Source organism: Anser brachyrhynchus, assembly GCF_964034855.1.
Source record: "Anser brachyrhynchus genome assembly, chromosome: 3".
Classification (NCBI taxonomy): domain Eukaryota; kingdom Metazoa; phylum Chordata; class Aves; order Anseriformes; family Anatidae; genus Anser; species Anser brachyrhynchus.
In genome coordinates this window covers 122510854-122536239 of record NC_137696.1, presented here as the reverse complement: position 1 = coordinate 122536239, position 25386 = coordinate 122510854, and the positions used below count along the sequence as shown (strand labels likewise).

Sequence of the window (25386 nt, the reverse complement as noted above, 5' to 3'; positions counted from 1 at the left end):
GTAAAAGCTATTTTTCTTTTTTTTTTTTTCTTTAGTAATTACTCAGTTATGCCTAGACAAAATGGAAAATGAAAGTTTCAGCTAGTGAAGTTATCATGAAGTTATCATGAGCTCAGCTTCACTAGATTTTTTTCTTCTTCTGTCATTCTAAATTTTTTTGAAAATCTCAATTTTAATGGACTGATGATAAACACAATAAATTTAAGCAATATCAAATGTACGTCCATCTGGATTTATAATAAGAGCTAATGCACAGTCTCAGATTTGCATTCCAGGGCGAGAAGGAGAATGCTTTCCCCTTCCCATGAAAATGACATTGATTTTAAAAGCAAGCAAATTTCAGTGTTCTAAATAGTGACAAAATATTGAAAAATTAAAAAGCTTAATGACTAACAACCCTGCCATCAAAAAGTTAAGCTCAGTGAACATATTTTTGTTCGCTAATTCTGAGATGCTTTCTTTTAGTTCATACATAGATTTTTGTTCTTATTCAAATCACTTACATCTCAGAATAGTCACTTTTAAGTGTTTCATGAAACAAACAAACAAACAAACAAAAAACCTACATCTTTCAGTGATATCAAACCACTTTTCCTTCTCAACTATTTTAAGCCTGGAATTTCATTGTAACTGACCATTCTTACCACAGTTTCAGTTGTGACAAATGCACATTTTCATTAAAAAAAATAATTCTGACCTGTTCTATTGCTAACCCACAGAAACCAAAGCAATCACTAAGTGTCCGTGAAGACCAAACTGCCCCCTGGGCTTCTGTTTCAGGAGGAAAGAATTGCACCTAAATTTGAAGGTGAAAAAGAGAACAACACATTTCCTATGGTAGTCTGAAGCCAATAGTACTTAGGAAGAAGGAGAGGACTTTCCTGCACTTCCCTCAAGGGTGTATTTATCATTTTTAAGACTATCAAATATGGTTAAAAATACAACAACGAGGCAGAATCACATGAATTTCAGCTCCATTAAACACAGTTTTGTACTATCATGCACTGACTTACCCTGGAGCTGTCTGCTGGATTGCCAGTGGCTCAGCTTTTGCGAAGGGTTGCTGCAATTATCTCTATGGGTACGTGGGAACTGACTGTGGTGGGTTTTCAGAACATTTGCAGAGCTCTCTTAGTTCATGTGTCTTCGTAGATATGCCGAAAGCTGCATCTGTGGCTGTGCAGTCAAACATCAGGGTTAAGCCTGCTCTCCAAAGCTGTTTTACTCAAGGCAGAATAGCAGATGGCCCTTGAAGGGTTGCTGATATACCTCAGCGTCGGCAGTTTCTTGGAGTGGGCTATCTGAGGCATTGCAGCAGCAAGAGAGTTGGCTTTAAGGAAAATATAAAGAAGTTACCCAGCTAAAAATTGTTATTAGACGTACTTACTGTTCTACAGTAAGTATTGTGTTCAGTAGAAGACATGGAGGGACGTGGATATTAAGAGAAAAGGCTACGTCTTTTTCCAATCAACCCCCCTGTGTCCTGTGGACTTTTTCTTAGTATGATAATAATCAGTAAATCAGGGGATGCTGGTACAGCACTAGGACCATAGGGTTACACAGTTAGGCACCATTTATCTGGTAAAACAACTCGCTAACTACTGCATAATGTCAGTAAGTTAATTCATCTGTCCACTGCCTGGCTTCCAAGCCATGACATAGAATAAAAATTTGCCCTCTAGATTCCAGTGTTAGGGTTTTTGTTTATTTGGTTGACTGGCTGTTTGTTTGTTTGTTTTCTCTAGATTTTCATCTTTCAATCACTGGTTTTAAGTTTACAGGCTGCAGTTTTTAAAGCAAAGATTACAGCTAAGGTAGACAGAGAGCTCTAAGGCCAGACCGTGTTACAGTTTCTGCACTTGATGGGTTAAGCTTTTCACAGTGAGTCCTGCAACAAGATTTTCATATCTGCTCAATTTACTTGGGAGCCTAAATTTGCATCGGTGACTGAAGAGCTTAAATTTCCTTGAAAATCGGTGGTCTCCTAAACGGTGTTGAAATTGGGACACAGCAGTCACTCAAACCTGAGCCTAAAAAGACATTCAGAGACCCAATTCCCACAGGTTTCCATTTGACTTAAGCTCTTAAGTGCATTTGTGAATCAAGCTGTTAGATAAAATTTTATACAGTATAAGTGCAAAATGGTCATGACAAAGTTAGCATTTTTTTTTTTAATAAAGTATGGAAGCCCTGGTTTAGTGACATAAGACAATTTCATTAGCAGGCTGGTTTCTTGTCTGGTATCAGCAAGTGGAACAGAAGATGCCTCTCTTTGCTACTGGCTGTTTTGTCACTGAAGTGAACGCCATGTGTCCCTGGTTCTATTCCTGTGTGCAGGCAAAAAAAACCCAAACAAACCAAACCAAACAACAACAAAAACACTAGAAAAATCAACAACTTATCTCAGTTTTCTTAGGCCCAGGATGTCCTTGGCTTTTTTGTAGTAACTTCCTATTCGTAAACATTCAATGTCCTTAAATCCCAGCACCAGCATGCACTGCTTGTGCATAACAACACACAAATTGGGTTTTAAGAAATTCAGCCAGCAGGCTTTCTTTCCTTTCTTGCAATGCTGTTTTGAAGACTGGGCAACAGCTTTAACAAGAATGAGCAGGGCGGAGATCAACCCATGCTTCCACGTCAGAGGAGTGGCTGATGGTCATGCTGTTGATAAGTGATTTTGTTCCCCAGCACCACCCAACCCAGCCATTCTCCACAATACCAAAGAGGTGAGGCTGCATCTGTTTGGCATTGATTGTTTCCCACAATTTCATTCCTACTGAGATTTTTTCTAAAACCTTTTGCAAATTGTGTACGTGTTGAAGTGAGCCCATTGGGGATACTCCTTGCATCCTACCAGGCTCTGAAACTGGGGGAACAGTGCTGGACATACTCTTCAGAGCTTTAATGTCATCCATAAGGTCAACACTTTGAGCCCCAATCATTTAAAAGAAATTCATGAAATATTTACATTTGCGGGGTTGTACTGTTAAGAGTCACTTTAAACGTCAGCCACTTATTTTACTGACTTGCGATGCATACCTCCAGGTATTTGGCATGCTTGAGGAGGTAATTTCTCTCTGGAATTTTGGTTGCACGGACATTCATAATATACTGACTTCCACAAAGAATTGATTTCCACACAAAATTCCCTCCTTGCCTAAAACCCCTGCCCTCCAGCCACTAGCTGGCTGAATAAATATGCAGTTTTTCCTTATGAATCATCGGCAGAATGCATGATTGGAGTCACAAGTAAAAGATCCTGGAAATAATGTGACAGGACTGCAGAAGCATTTTGTTAAAGGAAAAGGTTCTCTGGCTGCACTTTTGGAAAAAGCAGCAGCTTTACCAGGGGATGGAGAGAGCAGTGCTTTGGTTATTGATATATCTTCGTTGCTTGACAGATGTCAGAGATCACGACTGTAGGGAGCACACTTGGAAGGGTCAGGAGAAAGTAATTGGAATATGGAGGCTTTCACCTCCGGGTCACCAGGTTCAGCTTTGATTTGGACCATCAGGGACCAAAAAGCCATTAGTGTTTTAACACTGTCCGGTGACCTAGGAATGGTAGTCGCTGGGTCAGTCCCAATCTTAGAGAGCAAGCTCTTCTTATATCTGCAAGAAAGCTCATCTTAGACTCCCTCTAGAGAACTAGGTACCTCCAGAGAGCAATTAATCTTATCTAAGGCTAGACAGGATGAATTGCCCTCTGGACATGCCTACACCTTACTTTTTTTCCTGGAAAGGGAGCCTAAGTTTAGCAGCCTGGACTTCAGCATCAAAATTTTACACATCTAAGACAGTTGAGGGGGATCATGCCCAGATGTGCACATGAAAGCATCCCTGTATAGACAACATCCCAAAACAAGTCAGTTTGGCTACTGTCCAAAATAAGCAGGTAAGAGCAGGTTTTTGCCCTGGAGAACATCTCCTAACCCATTGTACAACCTCCTGCACAACCCACTTGCTACAGACTCTGCAAGAACTAAACTCCTAATTATAAGGCTTATGTTCACTTCCTTTTTCTTTGCAAAGAAAGCAACTCCAGAATTTCTTCATTAAGAGATATTAATTGGCAATGACTTAATCTCCCTATGGTTAGTCGCTTAACCTGTAAAAAAGAATCAAACCCAAGCGTTTTATCACAGATCTGAATAAGTCTAATTGTTCAGACACTGACACAGCATGAAGATGTATTTCTTTGCTTTGTCTTGACTTTTCAGGGTGTCACTTTTTCAATGCCAATGTTGTTTCTTTTTGCTGTATTGACTTTGGGGAGACATGAGAAACATGCAGACTGAGAAGTAAATCAGGAAAAAGTATAGTTTGCCATCAATACCATTTTGCTGTCAGGAGTTCCTATTGCTAGGCCAGCCCTTGCTGTCTGGTTTGAGAGTAGGTTTTTGTGAGCCTAGCCCAAGGACAGAGCAAGAACAGGATGAGAGCATGGATACAGAAACAATGTACCAGCTTCTGTCAGCCAGACTTACCAGAGCTTGCCTTTTTTTTGTTTGTTCGTTTGTTTTCATGAAACTTATTTTAATTTTCAGAAATCTGTGGTAATCTTTTTCACAACTGTATACATTTCTCTGCAGGGTAACACCGTGTGTGCTGCTGGGTATGGGTATTTATTTCATCTCTCCCCTGAGGGACCATCCAAAATGCCTCTCCTGTCCTTCAGTGAGAACGTCGCCCATTCCTGCACAAGGTACTTGGGGATCTTTGGTTAAAGAGACTTCTGTGCATGGTACCACTAATTATAACTGCAGTGGAGAGCAGAAAAGTCTTCTTCCCTCTTTTCAGGATTTTTTCTTCAGTTTTGCACCTTTTTAAGGGCTTTCTTTCTTGTAAAGCAGAGTTCTCAACAATAGAGCAAAGTCAGCAATGTGGTTGGGGCTATTTTTCAGGGTCTGATTGCAAGTTGTTTCCTTAGTAGTTTCTATACAGTCCTTTCGTCTTCTTTAACAAGCCCAATTTGTTAACTTGCTGAGTTCTCCTGTGCTGTTAACAAGCACCTCCACTTTACCCCCTTGTTTAAATGATCCTGATATAGTTTATAGCACCACATTTAACACATTTCCTCCTCAACCATTTAACAGCAAAGCACTGAAGCATGTACTCATGTGTTGGATATAAAGCTCATTTTAAGTATGCCAGACATTCTGAGCAGAAGAGGATGGCATGCAAGAGAACACATGCACAATTTCTTTCTTGATCCTCTCCTTTAACATGTGTTACAGGCCAACATTAGAGATATGACACTGGTTTACATGACCTGGAGTGGCATTTCTTACCTCCAGATGCCTTATAGAATAGCAGCATGAATAATCAATGTTAAGAGTTTAGCCTCTGATTAAGTGGGTTGAAATGGAGAATAAGCATTTTGCAGGCCAACAGGCTGAAAGGTGCTGTATGTCTGCCTGACATTACAAGTAACGCCAGTTCTTGTAGTACCCAGCAACAGCTGTTCACTGCAGCTTTTGCCTGTGCTTCCCTAAAACAAACCATGGTAAAAAATGGCATTGTGCCGGTCAGTGGATGGATTCAATCTGGCTAATACTCTGGATTTAAAATCTCTGAGAAGATCAAATGAAGGACTGCAGTCAGGAGCACATAGTTTTAGAGTGTACTAAAGTTGTTTGAATCCAAGATTGAGAAGGGACTAATCCATCCAGGTTCACTTAGGGCTCATCTGAAGCCAACACTGGTTGAAAGCTCGTGAACATGATGGGGATGTGCTGTAGCAAGTGCCTGTCAGGGGTACAGCATGCTGGTTGTTAGCCCTGATGTGCCGCCTTCTGAAAATACTTGAAAAGAAATTTCAAGTAAACTCTCCTACATTATTAGATGCCTGAAATAAATACTGCTATCCTTGAGCTTTTAGTCTTTGAATAAAGGATAAAATCTTGTGCAGAGAACTGTCATAAGATCTTAGATATCAAATGATGAATAGGAAAATATGGCCATGAATATATGCACTGTAAAGAAGAAGTATCCTTTGCTTTCTTTCCTACACAGGCATGGATTGCTCGTATACCCAGAATATTTGCCAGACAGCCCAAATGGCCCTGTTCAGTTCAACAGCTTCACAGCTTGGAGCAGCCAAGGTGGAGCCCAGGTATATTTGTCTTGACTGCCTTCCATGGTGCTCAGGAAATATTATTTGATCTCTAGATGTGTACTATATCTATAATGACTTCCAGGCTGCAAATAGGCCACAATTGCTGTAAAACCTCTCATGGCTGTATCTCCGTGCCCCTCAGCTGGAGGTTTTGGTGATGAAGCCAGAAACACAATTCAGTGCAGAAGCAATCTGCTTCAGTGCAGAACAAAAATTATCATCGTGGGTAGCTGAAGTGGACTCTCTAACCATCTAATGTATGTATGTCTGTCACTATAATACAGACAAAACAATCCTCCCAGTGGATCTGAAATATTTGTAAAGATTGCAGTTGGTGAAGGATCTGCTGCCTTCATAGGGTTAATGGTTTGCATGGAAATTTTTCCATCCTTGTTAAAAATGTGCACTTTTTGTTTGAATTTGTCTAGCTTCACTTTCCAGTTATTGTAGCTCACTATGACTTGATCTGATAAAAACAAACAAACAAAAAAAAAACCAACAAAACAAAAGTAACCCCTACCAAAAAAAAACCCACAACTTTATTATATGACATTTTATTTTCATACTGGTACTCAGAGTCTGTGACCCTTTTAAGCCCCTGTTTGATAAACTGAAGAGATTGTAGGTGTTTCTCTGTAAGGCATTTTTTCTAGTCTAACCCATCGTATGGCACTTCTTTTGAAGATGTTCAGTTTTTAAGTGCGTTAAAGTGGCATATTCTCTCTGGAAAAGGTTACTTGTATGAAAAGAAATAAAACAAAAGGATACAGTTTTGCAATGTTTTCGTGATTTTCTCCACCTAACTTGTAATTTTTTTGTACAGTACTGTCCCAGCATACGTTAATGACCAAGTTTATTTTGCTTCTTTCCCTAAGCTTGCTCTAGGAACAGTCTCCTAGCTGTTAGGTGACTGCAAGCAGTACCTCTGGTTAGTTTCAAGGCATCTTTCTGCTATAAATCTTAATGTTACGCTATTACTCTTTCAAGTAATCAAAATCATGATATTTACAGAATCACAGAATCACAGAATCGTCTAGGTTGGAAGAGACCTCCAAGATCATCTAGTCCAACCTCTGACCTAACACTAACAAGTCCTACACAAAACCATATCACTAAGGGCTACATCTAAACATCTCTTAAAGACCTCCAGGGATGGTGACTCAACCACCTCCCTGGGCAGCCCATTCCAATGCCTAATAACCTTTTCAGTAAAGAAGTTCTTCCTAATATCCAACCTAAGACTCCCCTGTCGCAACTTTAGCCCATTCCCCCTCGTCCTGTCACCATGCACGTGGGAGAATAGACCAACCCCCACCTCGCTACAGCCTCCTTTAAGGTACCTATAGAGAGCGATAAGGTCGCCCCTGAGCCTCCTCTTCTCCAGGCTGAACAAGCCCAGCTCCCTCAGCCGCTCCTCATAAGACTTGTTCTCCAGACCCCTCACCAGCTTCGTTGCCCTTCTCTGGACTCTCTCGAGCACCTCCATGTCCTTCTTGTAGTGAGGGGCCCAAAACTGAACACAGTACTCGAGGTGCGGCCTCACCAGAGCCGAGTACAGGGGAACAATTTAGAGCAGTTTTACCCTGTTTGTTACCAATTTTCTGATTTTATTTTATACTGTTCTTTTATATTTTAACATGAAAACAAATTGGAAGAATGTAAGTTTTTATATTATTAATTGAAAGCTAAAAAAGAAATTAAGGGGAGATTCTCAAATAATAAATATAAATTCAGTTGTTTTGCACTCTCACCCTCTCTATTACATTATAAGAAAAGCACATTTATAAACAACAGTCTTTTAAAATTATGGGTTTCTTTGGTATTGGTATATTCCTTTATTATGTTTTTATATAGATTTTCAGGAGCAGCAACCTCATACTCCAGAGTTTCCAGATTTATGCTTGCACAGACTTCGGCATTGACATTGTTGAAAGCCTGGGAAACACATCTGTAGCTAATAGTCTTTTAATTGGACACATTGGGCAAAAGGTAAGCACTGCAGGAACTAGCTCAGTGTCTCCTGAGTTGCACAACAACCCTTCAAACGGAAATTTAGGGAAACAAATAAGCAACCATGCTCCATGGCAATTTAGGTAAAGTTTGGCTTTTAAATTCACACGTAGGGAGAAAAAAGAAACAGCTTCAGGATGAGTTTTGGGCACTGATCTATTCGCTTAGTCCTCTAGCTGTCTTCTACTGCTTGGAAAAATGATGCCTGCAGCAGCAGCACCTGCGAGGGACACTGATTTGGTGATGAAGCAGACAAACTTGCAGCATCAGTGCCTGCTGGAACCAGGGATTTTGTTACTTCTGCTGGCAGCAGCAGAAGAGAAATAGCATTTGATCAGCTGGATCCTGCATCATTTTTCAGGCATTCCATTCATTACCAGCTGATGGTACAGAGCTGAATAAACATCAGCTGTTGAGAAACTGGAGGTTGCATTCTGCAGAAAAAATCAGCATTTTTTTTTCCAAGCAATTTTTCATCTTGGTATGAAAGTTTCAAAGACTTTTTAAACAAACTTGAAACAAGGTCTTTGATTTTTCTATTTGGATTTTGAAACATTGAAAGATTTTATATTATAATGTATATTCATATATTTTTTAATATAAAATGACATTTAAAAGTCAAAACAAAATCATACTTAGGTTCAATTATGAGCTGGAGGATTGTAGTAAGATAAGTATTAAGTTTTTTTCCCTATCTATGCTTTTTCTCAGAAACTATTTTTTTAAGAGAAATCACAATTTTTGTTTAAACAAGGTTTTCCTTGCTTATAATTCCTATAAATCTTTTTCAGTAACATGCACGCACCATTTAACCATATACAACTGAGTTTAGTTTACTGATTTGAGAATGGAGAATGACGAGGGCAATGATAGGTTTGATTTCTTTTCTAGTTATCAATCTGGTTTCCTCTGCTCTCTCATACCATCATTGGTTCACCTGGAACACATAGGGCTGCTTATTTACTTGAGAATGAAAAATGCCACCAAAAAGTAACATTTTTATTTATGCAATAAATGCGATCTTTTCTTATTTCTTTAGGCAGCTGAACAAAGTCCTTTGGGTGCTACGAGGTTGTTAACAGATTAATAACATAGATTAATAACATAGATGATGAAGGAATTTTAGTTACAGCTGGCCACAGATGCTTGTTTGCAATTTTGAGGTCCCATTTTCCGTGCTTGGGTTTCTGTTGCTGTTTATAAAATTAATTTTCTCTCTGACCAGCAGAAAGAGAGTTTTAAATGAGTTTTCCTCAGAAGCTTACAGAAAGAAATCTCTGCAGCGGGCCTATTGAAAGTATCTTGTCCTACAGGGCCTCCCTGAAAGCCTCTCCTGTCCTACAGGGTCCCAATGACACAATGACTTTCTCTCAAACACAAATGTCTGTGTGTTTTTGCTGTGCAGGATACATGGAAGGACTCTGATGCTGTACTTGTTAAGAGATTTGGAGGCACTCAGCTGTGCCTTGTTTCTTGCTGCACCCCAGGGGGGTGATTATCTTTGATTATCTCTTGATAAGAGCCTCCTTGTCATAATTTACATCTTAATTTATGTAATTCTCCCTTTAATAATGATGTCTCTTTAATATCAATTAAAACTTTGTGACATTAATTTAATGGGAACATTGGATATTTCTCTCTGCTAGCCCTTCCAGTTTTTCAAAGAGGTGCTTTAAGCCAAGATTGTTTTCCGGAAATATCAGGACATATCAAAATTGGAGCTTTGATCAATTAATACATTAGTGGCAGAGTCGGATCCAGGGCCTGTAAAAGGCAAGGGAAAAACTTCACTTAGCTTCCAAGATATTCAGTCAGCCCCTCCCTGGCTTTCATAAAGCAACTTAATGCCTCTGTGGAGCCATTTGAGGAAAACCATCTCTTCCTGAAAAAGTAGAAGGTCTGAGATAGGTGACACAATCTAGGGGAGGAATTACCATCTCACACTCTTCTTCTACTTACTGATCGTTAAAAGTGATAGAAATGGGGCAGGGGTGGAAGAATAGGCAAGTATAAGCAAAAAAAAAAAAAAAGAGCATAGAGTTCTGAACGAGTTATTACCAGCAGCTAGGAATGTCTACTTAGCAGTGACTTGGAAGAAGATGACCCAAGGACCAGGACCATCATCCCAGGTGTTTTGGCCTCGAAGTAAGAGAGGTGATGGAGATGCTGCTTCTTAATGAGATTAAAGATAGCACCACTCCTTTGAAGTGACAAACTATTTCTAAAAGTCCATTTCATTCCAAATTTTCACACAGGGCTGATTTCTCCTTGATATTCTGCTATAGCCTTTGGGATCTGTTTTGCAAATCTGTTTATTGGCCTCAGAAACAGCATCACATGTTCCTACCAGCTCTTTATCCTCCAGGCTACCCACTGGCAAAGAGTACTTCTTTCTTTCCAGCCTGTCTCCAAGATAAATGGGCAGTGATATGCACTTATCCTCTCTGTCATGGCCTCCAATCACCGTTAAATCTAGTTTTATTTTTGTGTTTCTCATTGTTTGTGTGTTTTGCTCTTCCTTTTCATATGTCCAGCTTAAATTTTTCCCACCTGTCCCCAGTCATGTAAAAGTATTTTGAATCTCAGCTGTCAGGTTCTTCTTGGAACCTAAAATAGGATAATTGGCTTTATAAGGTATGGAAATTTCCTGCCTGATGGACAAGACAAAGTAAAGTAAAAAGGGATGTAAACGAATCTGCTCACTGTGCCTTTCAGGTGGATTTTTTTCTTCACGGGTAATGTGCAGTTCTATCTCCTTTCAGATGTCTAACCTTACCTAGTATGCAGTAGCCAGGACTGAAAGGAAAACTATTGCGTAATGTAAATAGTGAATTGAACAGGTGTTATTTGCCACAAGTTGCAAGGCAATAGGTTGTAAGTGTCCTTCAAATAGCTCCAGAACCAGGGGATCAAGTGCAGTCACCTCCTTGTCTCCCAGCTACTGCGTCCTGGACTCCTTAGACCTCGAGATTCACATGTTGATTTGTTTCCCATTGCTCTTTGTCTCTTCATTTCAGGATGGAACCTGCATGTCTGCAGGACTGAAAACTCCCAAGAGATACCAGCTATTCATCTCCAACACAGCTTTCAGGAACTTTGATATGAACACTTGCACAGCAATCAGGACCTGTTCTGGCTGTTACCGAGGGCAGGGTGAGTATAATTTACACTTATTTCACAGCGTTTGCACAGTCCTTGGCTGCATCCCATTTCAGATTCATATTTTTAGAAGTTCTTAGCTTCTTCAGACAATCACTAATAGAGATTTCAGCTGAATCCTGTCCTGTGCAATGACGAAGAGGACTGTCCCCAGTTTTGCTTCAGTTATCTTATTACTGTGTTCGCTATAGGTGAGTTGTTCAGAGATAGGTTTTGAGTTATTTGCATGTGTGTTTTGCCTATGTTTCAGTGCAATACGTAGTTTTCAAACGTGTCATTCTTTTTGCATCACTTCCCCAACTGGGACACCAAGATAACAACTCTTTCCTGTTTGCAGGGTGATGGGGCATAGGAAGGTGATATGAAGCTTCAAGGTAGATACTGTGCACGCTGTGCAGCTCAGATGAACTGAGAAAATTCCTGAGTCAGGATTGTAGTGATATGCACAACAACTCTCAATAATACTTACCTTTTTTAGTGTGTGCTCTTTGCTGACATTGTTGGCAGGCTGAACAAGACCCTTTAGCTGCTCTGCTCTGCTCTGCTCATGGTCAGGTTGTAAGTTCTTCAGCATTTAGTCAGAGCCACATATTGTACATGTTTTTGAGAAAAAGGTGGCCTTATTTTTGCACTGATTTTATTTTCTCAGTGGGACTCTGGAATGTTTTTTAATACTTTGACTTGTTGCTTCTTCATTTTGGGATGTAACATTTCAAGAGCAATGATTTGTTTAATAATTATGATGCATCCTCAGACAATTTTACCAAGCTACAACCTCAGGCCAGCCTAAACCTTCGGTGAATTTGCCTAAGATAATATATGTAAACTAAGCATCCTTTTGAGCTTTGAAGAAGTACCCAAAGGCTCTTTGAAGAACACTCCAACTGCAATTACCTCTTAAATATATTTATATATAAACTTATACTGCCCTACAATAACAGAGAAAAAGACTTCAGGAGGTGAGTGAGATCAAAGGACAAGAGGAATAGTAAAATCTGACTCAGAGAGGCTACAACTGACAATATGATAGGCAAATAGTAAACAAATGTGGCACATGAACACTCATGCCAAAGCTGACTTGTTATGGTACATGGGGCAATAATTTTTGGACACTCATGGAAATATTAATGTGTTCAAAAACTTTCTATGCTTTAGCCCACTTAAATAGTCCTCCTTGCTGTATTTGTCAGTATTACAGTAGTGAAAACATACTCCAGCCACACTTCTTAGCCAAGGCTTTATCCTGCCAGGTGCTGTACATATGCACACACAGATAAGCAGCCCTTATCTCTGAAGAATTTGTCTTATAAACAGGGCAGAAAATATCTATAAGTATTACTGTTTTGGGGATGATAACTTTTGGCAATGGGACTTTTGAAGAGGTTTTTGGAGTCACTCAGAAGGTACTGAAAGAGCAGCACCTGGATCAGAGGAGCCTGTACCAAGTCCTGTCACAGCAGGATGCTGGGCAGGTGGGACCTGGCCAGAACATACAATTCCTACCATCATCTTTTTTTTTTTTCTTTTTTTCTTTCTTTATTTTTTTTTCTGAATTCCCTCCGCTCGTTGACTTAGCAAACATTCTTCCAAAGTGATGGTGAAGTGATGCTAATCTCTTTTTCTCCAGAGAAGCCTTCAGACCTTGAAGAGGTTCGTCTTTGTTTCTGAACTTCTGCTTGTTCCCCCCAGGTGGGTTTACAGTGAGAGCTGAGCATCTGACCTTCACCAACTCACCTTACCAAGTGTCCTTCCCCTTTCCTCACTCTGCCATCCTTGAGGATCTTGATGGATCTGTCACTGGACAAGAAGGAAGTCGTCTCCTCCCTTCAGCAGACATCCTTGGGGCTTCATGCACAGCCAGTGCCAATTTCAGTCAAGCTTCTGGTGGCAGCGTTTGTGGCAGGGACCTTGTTTTCCACCGTATGTCTCTTCATTTGTGAGTAACCATTCCTCTTTTGAAAAACCTCACTTGCTATGTTTTATATTGAGAGAGCTGCTGTGTCTAAACATGATACCAAGACACTTTGTTGGGTCCTAAATGAGGTCAGGATAAAAGCCTGAGCACTGGCATACAATAGTCCGTGCTGTTGTCCACATGATCTCTGGCACCATTTTTGGTGTGACTACTTGTTCTTGCCCAGACAGTTCCCAGGCATGATTTTAGTGACAGCACAGGGACCATTCCTAACTGGCAATTTGGATGTAGTCATCACGGTTTAGATGAGGGAACTTAGCTGTATGGACAGCTACAGAAATTATAAATACAACTTGGCCTCTAGGCCAGAGGACAGTCTTTGGTTTATTTTGTTTACTGATTTGGATATGGCCTGTCCAAACCTGATTTTCTTCCAAGGTTCTCAGCAAGATTCTTATCTTTGTTACCCTGCTTTTCTATCTATAGTCTTGATCCTCTCTGGAGACAGTTCTGGCAGCGTTAAGTTGACTTTTAAATGGTAATTGTGGTATATTGCTATTTTGTCCCTCTTCAAATTACCAGAGGGATATAAATGGGCTTTTGTAGTACTGGGAATCCAGCTCAAGGTGAACACTGACACTCAGATGTTCAAAGGGAGATTGATGACCAAGCCCCAACCACAGTCAGAGATTTAGTGGGTGAATTGGGAACTTTGCCAACATTTTCTGACTGCTGAAATATAAAGTAGACATAGATCATGAGAACACCTCCACTGGTGATAAGATGCAGAAAAAAAGTTTGAATTTAATTATTTTCTAAGTCATGCTCTGAGGGTGTTTCCTTTTATACTCATCGTGAGAGATTTCCCTAAAAGTTCCCAAAGGATAGGAGGTCATGAATAGGTTAGTTTTTCATGTCTTCAGCAGAATATTTCTGGCATCTAATTTCATTTCTTTGTAAGTTCCATAAGCATTTTATGATTTCATGGGCCCATCTGTCATGCAATGAACAGACATATTGTACAGAAGATATAATAACTTCATGATGTATTTAATTAAAAGAAAACTTTCTGGTAGATAATTTTCTGCCATTCTGTTGCAGCCATGTCTCTTATCACAGAATCATAGAATGGCTCGAGTTGGAAGGGACCTCAAAGATCACCCAGTACCAACCCCCTGCCATGGGCAGGGATGCCACCCACTAGATCAGGTTGCCTAGGGCCTCATACAGCCTGGTCCTGAATACCTCTGGGGATGGGACATCCACAGCTTCTCTGTGCTGTTCTTTGCTTTCTGTGAGGTACATGTAGTCAGTTCAGATCATCAAACCTTAATAGGCTGACACAGGCTCATAGACTAAGCAATCTGTTTCAGTCTATATGATTGGCTCACTATCAATATTATGGAATCAAACAATGGTTCGAGGGAGACATGAAACTCACGAGTAAGCTTTTGTTACTGTGGGAGGCAGGGCTTTCTTGACAACTAGTTAATTGCTCTTCTGAATTAGTTAAGATACCACTTTCCACTTGATTTCAATGGACACTTGTGATAATACTACTGTTTATAGACTGAAATGGAACAAAACAAAACAAAACAACAACTACATTTCTTTGTTTTAAATGGTGGAGGAACCCAAAGCATAAATGAACGAATCACTTTGTGGATGAAAGCAACTACAGTGAAATTGTGATATAGCTCTCTAAGTTTATTCAGCACTCAAATATTACGGGAATGATTTGGCAGGTGAGCCAAAAATTCAATGAGTGAAGTCAAATTGAGTTAAGACATAAAAACTTGGTTATTTTCCTGAACAGCATGTATGGTCACCATGTGGATATTGACAATGTGTCCTATTATGGCTGATGGAAACCTGTGTCCTTGATTTGGTTGCCCATGCAGAGGTGTCTGGTGACATTTAAAATCCCCTATGATAACTTACTTTGTTTGTCACTCTGGTGGCAGAAGATCAAGGATCTCTTGCAGGCACTGTATCAGATCTGCCATCTCACTCTGATATTTTGGATTCCTAGAGACATTTTAAACAACACCAAATGCCTGTTTCTCTGGTTCTTCTCTTAAGGGCCAGTCAGCCGAATTGCTGTTTGGGCTTCTCCTGGCTGTACTTACTATGATGTTAGTGACTGTAATGGGTATTTAGTTAACCAAAGCACATACAAACATCAATAAACACTTAGGTGACTTAGTCCTAAATTGAATGTCAAGATTTTCCTCTACCTGCCTTCTACAGTGGTTTGGGGGGAAATAAGATGTATGCAAGCACAGGGAGTGTTTGTGCATATATAAGTGCAGTGTGTCTCTCTTTTTTACTTAGTTTTAAATCCATTCCGTGTTTCATCTTTTTTTTTATTATTAAAGGATCATAATGGTCCCTGGCACAGTTTTGGCCCATGACAGCTATGACACTCCCAAGTAATTTCTAGGTACAATTTAGGGGTCAACATGGCCTAGGTACTATTTCCAGTAGGGCAATTTGTATGTGTCCATGTTTTTTGGAGGCTGAAGAAGTTAGATTGTATGAATACGGCTAGGCCATACCATCTGGCCTCAAGGCCAAAGGACAGGTCACAGCACCAGTTAGCTTACCCATAGAGGTGTAGCTGCAGGTCTGTGTCTGACTGCTTACATACCCAATGAATGGATGAGACAGTTTTGTTGGAGGAGATCTGTACGGATAAAACCATGCCTTATGATGTTAGCTACATGTCTGCTTTGCTGGTATCTCTTTGCTCTCCCATGCCTACTGTAAGTTTGCAACAGAATGTTACTTTTAACCTTTTTTTTTTTTTCTTTTTCTGGAGACATAAAAATTGTTCTGGAGAGTTCAGCCTCCTACTTGTATCGTCTTATATTCCACCTTTGTAATAACCCAATCCTGAAGTCCAGCTCTTCCCACTGGCTCCTGAGTGCTGTCCCAGCAAACTTCTGTTGCTCCACTTGCCTCCCCAAGCTGGATTTGCTCTTGCCTTTGAGCAGCTGGCAGCTAAAGGGATCCAGTGGAGAAATACTGCTTAGCCAAGTACTTCCACCACTTCCGTTACGCTGGAGGAATTCCTGGCATAAAAAGGGAAGAAAAAAGGATTTTTAGTAATCTAAGTACCACTCTTGTTTTTCTTCCCATGCTCATCTTCCCTTCCCAGTGCTCCACTCAATGTTTCACTTTCTTTTCAAAGTATGAGTCTGAATCATTATCCATTTTTTGCCGTTTCAGGTTCGTAGTACACAGGCAGCAATGTTGAAGTGCTCTGTCAGAGCCCCGTTATTAATTCATTTCTATCTTATAACTCATGTTTTAGAAGAAATATTTTTTTCCTTTGCAAATAGGAAAAAAAAAATCATGTGTTCCTTTGAAGTGGAAAACTATATGACTTTCAGCTACCTGCAGGCTTTGGATGTGCTTATTTGTTTCAACTAGTGAAAACAAAAGCCTGCACTAAATTAAGTGTTTGGAATTGTTCTGATTTAACAAAGTGTATTGATTAGATGGCAAAATACAACTATGCTAGTTGTCTTTCTCGACCACTTATGCATAAGGTCTTCTGCAAACTACTTCCCCTTCTAGCTTGTGTTTACCTTGATTATACAGACTGGAGCTCTTTGCTCAATAATGTGTGGTTGGTGTAGCTTCTCACAATGTTGCCTGTAGATTTGAGTCCGTTTGGGCACTGCCACAATATATACTAATATTTCGTGACAGGTGATGTCTTCAATACACATCATTCCTCCTTGAATTGAAAGGGGGGTAAGGAGCAAGTACAAATATGAGTTCATCTGCACCATTGTGATTAGATCCCTTGTCTAAACTTTGTCTTCCCTGTAAGTTGCTTATGAGTTATAGATAATCGTAGAATCATTAAGGTTGGAAAAGACCTCCAAGATCATCTAGTCCAACCATCCCCCTACCACCATGATATGATCATATAAGTGATAATATAAGTGACTGAGGTGCCCAGTCCCCTAGATATGATTTATATCAATCTCTTATTTCCAGCAAGTCTCCTTCCTTTCCTTTCTTTCTTATTCACCTACATAAGCTGTGAGTCAGTTTGTGTCAAAGATACTTGGCAGTCCCAATAGCCAGCTGCTAGTCTGCCCTCTTGAGGACTCTGTACTCACCAGAGTAACCTGAGAGACTGAAAACATCTTCTCTGTGCTGCTTCCAGATCCTCTCTTGTGAGTAGCTCCTACCAGCCAAATCACTGTCATGTTAAGTTGAAAGACTGTCAGCAGGCAGCCAAGCAGAGCAGGCAACAGCTGGCGTTCAAAGCAGTGAGTCAGGGAGGCTTCGGTCACAGAGACAATGCTCCAAAATGGACCTGGTGGAGAAACAGGGTGGGGAGTGAAAGGAGCTGGAGGGGATGAAGGATGCAAGTCAATTAATAAAATTTCCACAGTGTGACATGAGGATGAGAGGGTGGGGAAGAAAAGGAAAGGGTGAATTTTGTCCAGATGTATTTGAAGAATGTTCACAATAAAAAGGGAATAGTTTGTGATTAATACAACAAAACATGACTAGGAGCAATTGGCAGAGGTTGAGCAGACAGAATAAGAAAGGCTGGGTGACAGGAAGAATTTCCTAGCAATGCAGTCTGTTGGATTCATCTGATGTCAGTAAAAAGATGAAAGTACTGTTTGGGTACTGTTGCTTGGGTTTTTTCAGTTTCTGATAAGCAAAGAATTACAAATTGCTGTGGAAATAACCCTTCAGTGGTGCTCTACCAGCTCTGGAGTACGTGACCTGTTAAATCTGCAAGTTGCTAGTTCCTAATTGTTCTTACAATTTGTGCTAAGTCCCTGCAGTTGGGAGAACAGAGGACAATCAAAACCAGGGGTGAAAAATGATATGCAAGCCTCAAGTCCAAGCTTTAAGCACTGAAGCCACATTTGCTGATCATCAGACTGAAGTGTTAGCACAAGAGCATCCTCACTTTGATATGATGTCACACTGTACAAGGAGAAGATTTCAGGCAATAGCAATAAGACCATTTCATCTGCTGTGCTCAGTAGCTCTCTCTTGCCCTAGCGTGATGCGGTCTCTGTGCTCCTGAATAAATAGTGTGAGGTGCTTGGCATGGTGGTTTGCTTTTGCATCCCCCAAAGACTGGACTCCAGATCCAAAAATCTTAAAGGTCTTAAAGGTAGTTAATGGATTTTGAGAGGGGAGTCCTGTTATGGCAAGGAGGGAGGACAGAAAACAAGCAAGCGGTATCTGGTGACCCTGCTTGAGCGGGAGTTTGGACCAGACAACCTCTAGGGGTCCATTCCAAGCTAAAACATTCTGTGATTTGCTCACAGAGGAGGGAGACAGCTTGGTACACCGTGGTTACCTCTGTCGCAGCAACCTCAGGTTCATTCCCTGACTCTGAGGGCAACTGCCAAGTCTTGACAACAGCCAAGTTATTAACCTTCTTAGTCTCCAAAAGATCAGGCAAGTTGCATCAGCACTACCTTTTGGGAACATTCTCCTGCATGGGATTTGTCTGGGATAGGACTGGTTGCTGCAAGCCAAAAGCATGTCCAGTACCATTTAAATAAGTTAACAGTAAAATGTGGACAACTGAAAGCTAGAGCCCAACTCTTTATCTTTGTGCTCTTTAATTTACTAGAGTACAATAACGTATTGGCACATTTTTTTTCTTCCCCAAATGTGTTTAGAAAAATGATATATATATATTTGTTGTTGGAGAAAAACCCGTGGAACCCTTTTTGTTGTTGTTATAGAAGACAAGAATATTAAGCATTTATTGACTCTCTGTCCTGAATTTCTTCACCCAACAACTTCCAGGGTAACTGGGATCCATTTCCAAGCCTGCATTGCTGTAACAAAAGCCTTCTCCACGAAGTCCACTTGAAAGTTAAACTAATGTGTCACTTAAACACCCTTTAAAGAGGGTTTTTATGTCTTTTAAAAATGTAATTGAAGCTTATAAAAGTCTTTATAAATTTATATGTGGGAAAGTTATTGAGTAGTCTGAAGAACAGCTTATGCCATGGCACAGCACAGCATGGCTGCAGGCTAGATACGGCTGCTCCAAATGCCACTGCTACCCATATTAGAGTGAAAATATGAGTCTCTATTAATATTAAAACAAATTTTCATTAAAAAATTGTCATAACATGATTAAGTGACTTTAAAAGTTTCTTCATATTATGCATAATTTTTACAAGAGGAGTGCATTAGAATAATCGGCAGCCAGGCAGCACCTTGCGGCAAAGGGGACTCCAAACACTTTGCAACCGCACGCACCAGAAGGAAGCTCACCTCTTGTTCCTTTTCAGTTGCTTTCCCCCTCTCACTGGGGAAACCTGGGACTTGCTCAGCACTAGTCTTGTAGTTCGAGCCCTTTATTGCTTCCCTCTTCTTAATCTGCTGCAGAGGAAAAGATTAACTTCTTCTTTATAGCCTTAATTCTTAAATCTGGTCTAATATCCTCTCCTGTAGTGCATGCATTCAGTTGCTGCAAACCCAGGCGCTGCTGATGGCTTAGAGTGAAAAGAATAGCATACCCCCTACCTCCGTGTCTTTGAGTCTTGAAGAGAGTTCAAATGGTTACTCTAGTTTTGCTTTTCCTTTGATATCGACTTACTGTGGTGCCTTCAGATGAACACCCACCTGCTGTGAGACACCCTGACTGTCACCGTTTTGTTTTTTTTTTTTTACTCAATGTGTACATGCTCAGTTGCTCTCTGGTTAAATATCTTCCCTGTGTACATGACTGGATTCATACATGGGGCAGCATGTGCGCTCACTTGGCCTCATAACCCGGCCTTTTTCAAGGCTCCCGTGACATAAAGTGGATAAGCAAAATAAGCAAATATTTAATAGTTGGCTGTTGAGTGTTCAGTCAACCAACACATCAGCTAAGCTTCGGAGTTTTCTCTGTGTCATCCCACCAAAGCAGCTGAGAGAAATTTGGTACCCAGTAGAGGATCCCCTTCCATTTATCCTGCAGCCTAGGGTGTTAGAAAGAAAGACAGATCCTGCACAAGCTTGTGAGTGAAAAAGATAAAATGTGTCCCTACACCTAGCCCTCAGCTTGACTATTGGCTGGGGTGTTCCTGGGTGCAGGGGGAGTATTTAGCATTGAGGCAGCTGATAGCCCTACACTTTCTTTGCTTGCAAGGAAAACGTTGGCTAGCTGTTGGGATGTTCTTAGGGGATGGATAGGTCCAAGCTATGTCTGCCAGCAGGAACACGCTATCATAACCAAAGAACTGTTAGTCATAAGATCTTATGAATTTGTAGAGGATTGAGTGGGCAATAGAGGTGCAGTAAAAACATGACCAAAGTATGTGCATCCAAATCTTTAAATCCATGTTGGGTGCTTCAGAGCCCTTACCTTATGTGGGATAAATGGGGTGACAAAGTTGTCATCTACAGGTCTTTGCTACACTTACAGTGCAAATATGTTTGAACTGCTTGCTTACCAGCCACGTTACAGCTCAGAATTTGTACCCAATGTTAGTTTTCCTTAAAATATCAGTCTGTAAACTGTAGAAGCTGGGGAACCGATTTAAGAACAAGGATGACTTAGGTAGAAGCCAGCAGTAGCCAACTCAAAAGCTGGCTTAAAAGAAGCCCTCTTAGCTTGTCATTCACAACACTCTCTGCTCCTGGGAGATCACCTCAACTCTTCTTCACTTCAAATTCAGAAGGCCTATTCCATAGAGGCTGCTCAGGATCGGGGACAACAATCTAGTTACTTTCCAAATGACCCCTGCTTGCAAAAACTCGTTGATGGGAAGGATTCCTAATACAAGGCAGATTTGAATCAAGTCCTTCCTCAACAAAGATGTATGCATTTACTGAAAGCAGTGAAAATTCTGATTCTTGGCAATTAAAGTAAAATGAACCATTCCTGGGACTAGCATCAAACCTGTAAAGTGTTTGGTATGGCTATAATTTGGAATTAGCCTCCATTTGGCCAACAATAAATTGGACTGTTGATATAAACATTTGGTGTCCCATTTGAAGTTAGATGCTATATTGTTTCCTGTTTTAGGAGAGGGATAATCATAATGGATTATTACACAAATGTATCAAACAGAAAGCATTTAGAGCTAAACACAGCGTCTGCCTTCATACACACAGATATGGACCCTTAGGATAAGTAAGCTAATGGTAAACATAAACAGGAGAGTTAATATTTGTTCTGCTTGATGTTGTTGATTGGTTTAACAAATCCTTTGTGGGCCATCTATGTTGAACAGTTCTGCACAATGCACTTGAGCTAAATTACATAACAGTTTATATGATTACAATTGGTAAATTGTTACTCAGACTGTAAAGTCCTATCTAGCAATCCTGCCATATTTCTAGAGCAAATTGCTCCTTAATTGAAACCTGCTTCAATATAAAAATACAGCCTTTTCAATGAGTCATCCTTTTTTTCCCCTTACAGTTTGTAAAGGCTTCCAGCAGTTTAAAGCGAGGGTTAATTTTGCATTAAGACCATTGCCTCCTAGTTTCTTTCAAATAAAGCCAGGGGAAGTTCAGGGGAAGGCTCTTTCCTCTGATAATGAAGCTCTCCATGTTAATGATGCGTGCAGGCTCCCTCAGATCCTCTGAATTAGAAATACTCGCGTGTGCGAGCGCTTCTCTGCTTCATTAACATTAAGGAGAGGTAGATTGGTGGCTATTTAGGGCACAGTGAAATCGCTGGCTATTTAGGGCAAATGGAAATGGTGCTAATTGTGGCTGGTAATTCCATTAGTAGGATGCTTCCATTTTGGTGACTGTTTGGCATATAGGTGAAAAAAACAAGCCCGCTGACATCCTTGCAAGGAGAATGTAGTATCAGGCTCATTGTTTCCTTGTACAAGTTTTCTGTGCAGAGTTGCAGAGTTTTTCAGGTGCCCCCAATTTTTTTTTATTTTTATTTTTTGGCGTGGTGCACTATGTCAGGAGCAGGGCATGTGATAGTGGGTGCAAGACACATGAAAATCAAGGACACAGCGTTCCAGGGCAAGGAAACCCCAGAGGTTTCAGGCCGTAAGATGCCAGGCAGTCTTTGTCTCCCTTTCCTTCCTAGGAAGGAATGAAGGTCAGGGAACCCAGACTATCTTACTGTAAGCTGTGCAAAGCTTTCCTCTACAGAAAAGCTTTATGGCTTAAAGTATTTATTTATTTATTTATTTTTTCCCAAAATGAAAATTCCCCAGTGAAGGCTCCTGGAATATTGGAAAGATGTATTTCATTTAACTGTACCCATCTAGAAGTTAGCTGTGTAGTTTAAGATATTTATTTGAGGTGACGTTATAACTTCACATCAAGGTCATGTCCAACTATCTTGGATTCACATTGCATTCACTAGTCAGGGAGTCTGCCAGGCTAGTGTGGCATCCTGAATTTCTTACAGACAAATCAGTGGACTTGTATCCCTCCTTGCACCCCAGCAGGATTGCCCCTTCCTGGCTTTCTTCTCTGTCTTTGTAGCTTCTTGGAAGTACTGGGAAGAAGTCCCCAAAATGAGTGGTCAAAGCAGTCTCATCAGACTTCTCCAGCAATGAAGAACAAAAAGAGTAAAGAGCAAAAAAGCAAGGCTCTATACTGCACAGAGGATGCATCAGAGTCTCTGTCACTTATTGTGGCATTATACACCTTTGTAACTCAATCAGGCAATTCCTGGTGTGCAGGAGAGTTTAATGTTGCACCACACTATATTTGGTATGCCACTGCTGCTAAAAATGTTTTCTTGAATACCTGTGCAGGTGCTGATAACTGTGGCAATAATGTGCTTGTCATTTACTTGCTTAATTAGCAGCCTAATATCCTGGTCCAGTTAATGCCTATAAGAGGAGGTTTATTAGTAGTACGAAAGCTGTTTAAGCCTTATAAACTCCTTCCAGTCAGTTTCATTGGTCTGCCAATATCTTCTGGTTGAGTGATTCTTTGCTGATTCACACTTCCCCTGTTTCCCACTGCTGTTGCTCAGCTGAATGTTTCTGGGTAATCAGAAAGCCCTTTGCCAAAGTGACAGGCAACAGAATAGCAAAAAAAAAAAAAAAAACCACCCTGATTTTAAAAGAGAAAAAAAAAATCTGCAAGCAACCCTCCTCCAAGACAACTGCTACAGTATTTTTCTATTGTCTCTGCAGCAGCAAGGGGGAGCTGGGACAAAAATAACATGTACCAAAAGTCAAATTGCAAGGTGACACGAACTTTAGCATTGCATGTCTTGAATAAGGGGGCTGTATCCAGTCTAAAGCACTGAGTAATATGCTAAGAGGGGCTCTTCTCCCAAGCATCGAGTGATAAGACAAGGGGAAATGACCTCAAGTTGTGCCAAGGGAGGTTTAGGATATTAAGAGAGATTTCTTTACTGGAAGGGTTGTGTGACATTGGAACAGGCTGCCCAGGGAAGTGGTTGAGTCGCCATCCCTGGAGGTCTCCAAGAAACGTGTAGCTTTCGAACTTAGTAGCATGGTTTAATGGTGGACTTTATTACTAGGTTAAAGGTTGTACTAGGTGATCTTAGAGGTCTTTTCTATCCTGGATGATTCTAGGATATCTAGTTGAGAGCAGATATTCTGATAGTTAGAAATACCGTTTCAGATACAATAAAAAGACTTTATTTTTAGCTCACTGTCAGCTCAAATGCCAAAACTGACTAAGTGGACTAAAGGTGAAATCGTCAACTTGCCTTGATCCTGCAGCAGCGTTTGATTCATGCGTAAATCTGCGGCATTCATCTTTATGGCAGAATCATGGCCCCAGGGTACCCTGGCAAGCCAGCAAGGCTTCTCCTCTGCTGGGAATGATCTGCAGTCCTAGGGCATGTATCCCTATCAATTCCCCACGCATAATATGTAGAAATGCAAGAAGTAGGAAAAAACTTGTGAGTTGTGGTTTTGTAGCTGAAACCACAATTTTCTTACAAGCAGCTCTAGTACTGTGGGGGCATGGGATGGGAGATGTTGGTGATGATGGGGTAAAACCCTTTCTAGAATGGGAAGTGTTCAACAGGAATTGTGGATGCTGCCATCAGAGTTCCTCCTGTATTTGTAGTGATTTAGCCAGCCTCACATTAACCCCTTTGCAAACCAACTGGGATTATGCTCAGGATAGGAAATAATCTCTGCCAGTTTCTACTGAGAAGGGTGCCACAATGAGATGCATCAAATTCTCAGACAAGCTTAGGCAGTCTGTGCATGTATGTGCAGTAAGGAGACAGGGAGGAGGTTCTTAGGCTAGGATTTATTCTTCCTGACTTTTGATATCAGAATGTGATTTCTCATGTGGAAGTCTTGTTGCACAAATTCATTCAGGTCATGGAGAAAAAGCAGCTGCAGAGAACGTTTTAGCCCACCTCACATCTGACATCCTCTGGAGGAGCTTGATGCTCCTTGTTGCCTCTAGAGGGAGCAGGTATGACCGTAGTTCAGTGCTTAAAATTAAAAAAGGTAAATTCCAGCTGCCGTGACTTCACTCTTCCTATGTCTTTCATATATCATGGGCCTGGGTGTCGTGTACCAATTTGAGTGAAACAGTATTTTATCACCTTCAGTCTTGAAGCATAGGCTACTTTTTCTCTGTTGATATTTAATGTGAGTGGCATGATCCACTCAGAAAATAAGTCCATCTGTGTTGCTTTATAAGTCAGTAAGGCCTTCTATGGTGTCTTTGGAAGCTGCTCAAAGACCTTCTCGGTCAAGTTCCAGATGTGGAGCAGTAGCGCTGTGTAGCTAACCAGAACATAGTTTAAACCATAGTTTGTATTTGTTTCAAGAGCTGTTGCAAGTATGCAAGATGCTGAGGATTGGAATTAAAATCTTTGTTTTAAAACAGCTTATGATCAGACATGCAGAGACGATGTTCAATACCTGAACATCAGAAAGGTTAGCGGCCTTTCATCTTTATCCTTTTCTTCACGCAGTTTGTTGGCTTCAACAAATGAATTCCTGAAAGCAGAGTATTCTGTATTTTTACACATTACATTACACAGCCTTGTATCTTAGGGAAACTCACAGTAGTACTAGCAAGAAGTTAATCTGGCTAGAAGCTCAAAAATCAAGGTCAGTTTAGCATAATTTGAAAAAAAGTGTATGTGCAGGAAAAAGATGGAGTCTGTACCTGGAGAGGAAGCAGTGTAAATTTTCGGCCATACTCAAGGCAGGTAGTTATATCCATTCCAGCCTCACTGCGTTATTTGCTATTTTTA

The 25386-nt window shown here is 40.6% G+C and overlaps 1 protein-coding gene across 2 annotated transcripts in view; it reads left to right on the top strand.

The window, feature by feature from the left end:
• The window catches only part of PKHD1 (PKHD1 ciliary IPT domain containing fibrocystin/polyductin), a 261123-nt gene that overhangs the window by 122764 nt on the left and 112973 nt on the right, over positions 1-25386 (top strand). For both annotated transcript variants that reach the window (XM_080584577.1, XM_080584576.1), the window contains 5 exons: positions 4596-4708; positions 6019-6118; positions 7976-8110; positions 11149-11284; positions 12980-13226. In XM_080584577.1, coding sequence (XP_080440703.1) covers positions 4596-4708; positions 6019-6118; positions 7976-8110; positions 11149-11284; positions 12980-13226 — 731 coding nt within the window. The remainder of the gene's footprint in view (positions 1-4595; positions 4709-6018; positions 6119-7975; positions 8111-11148; positions 11285-12979; positions 13227-25386) is intronic.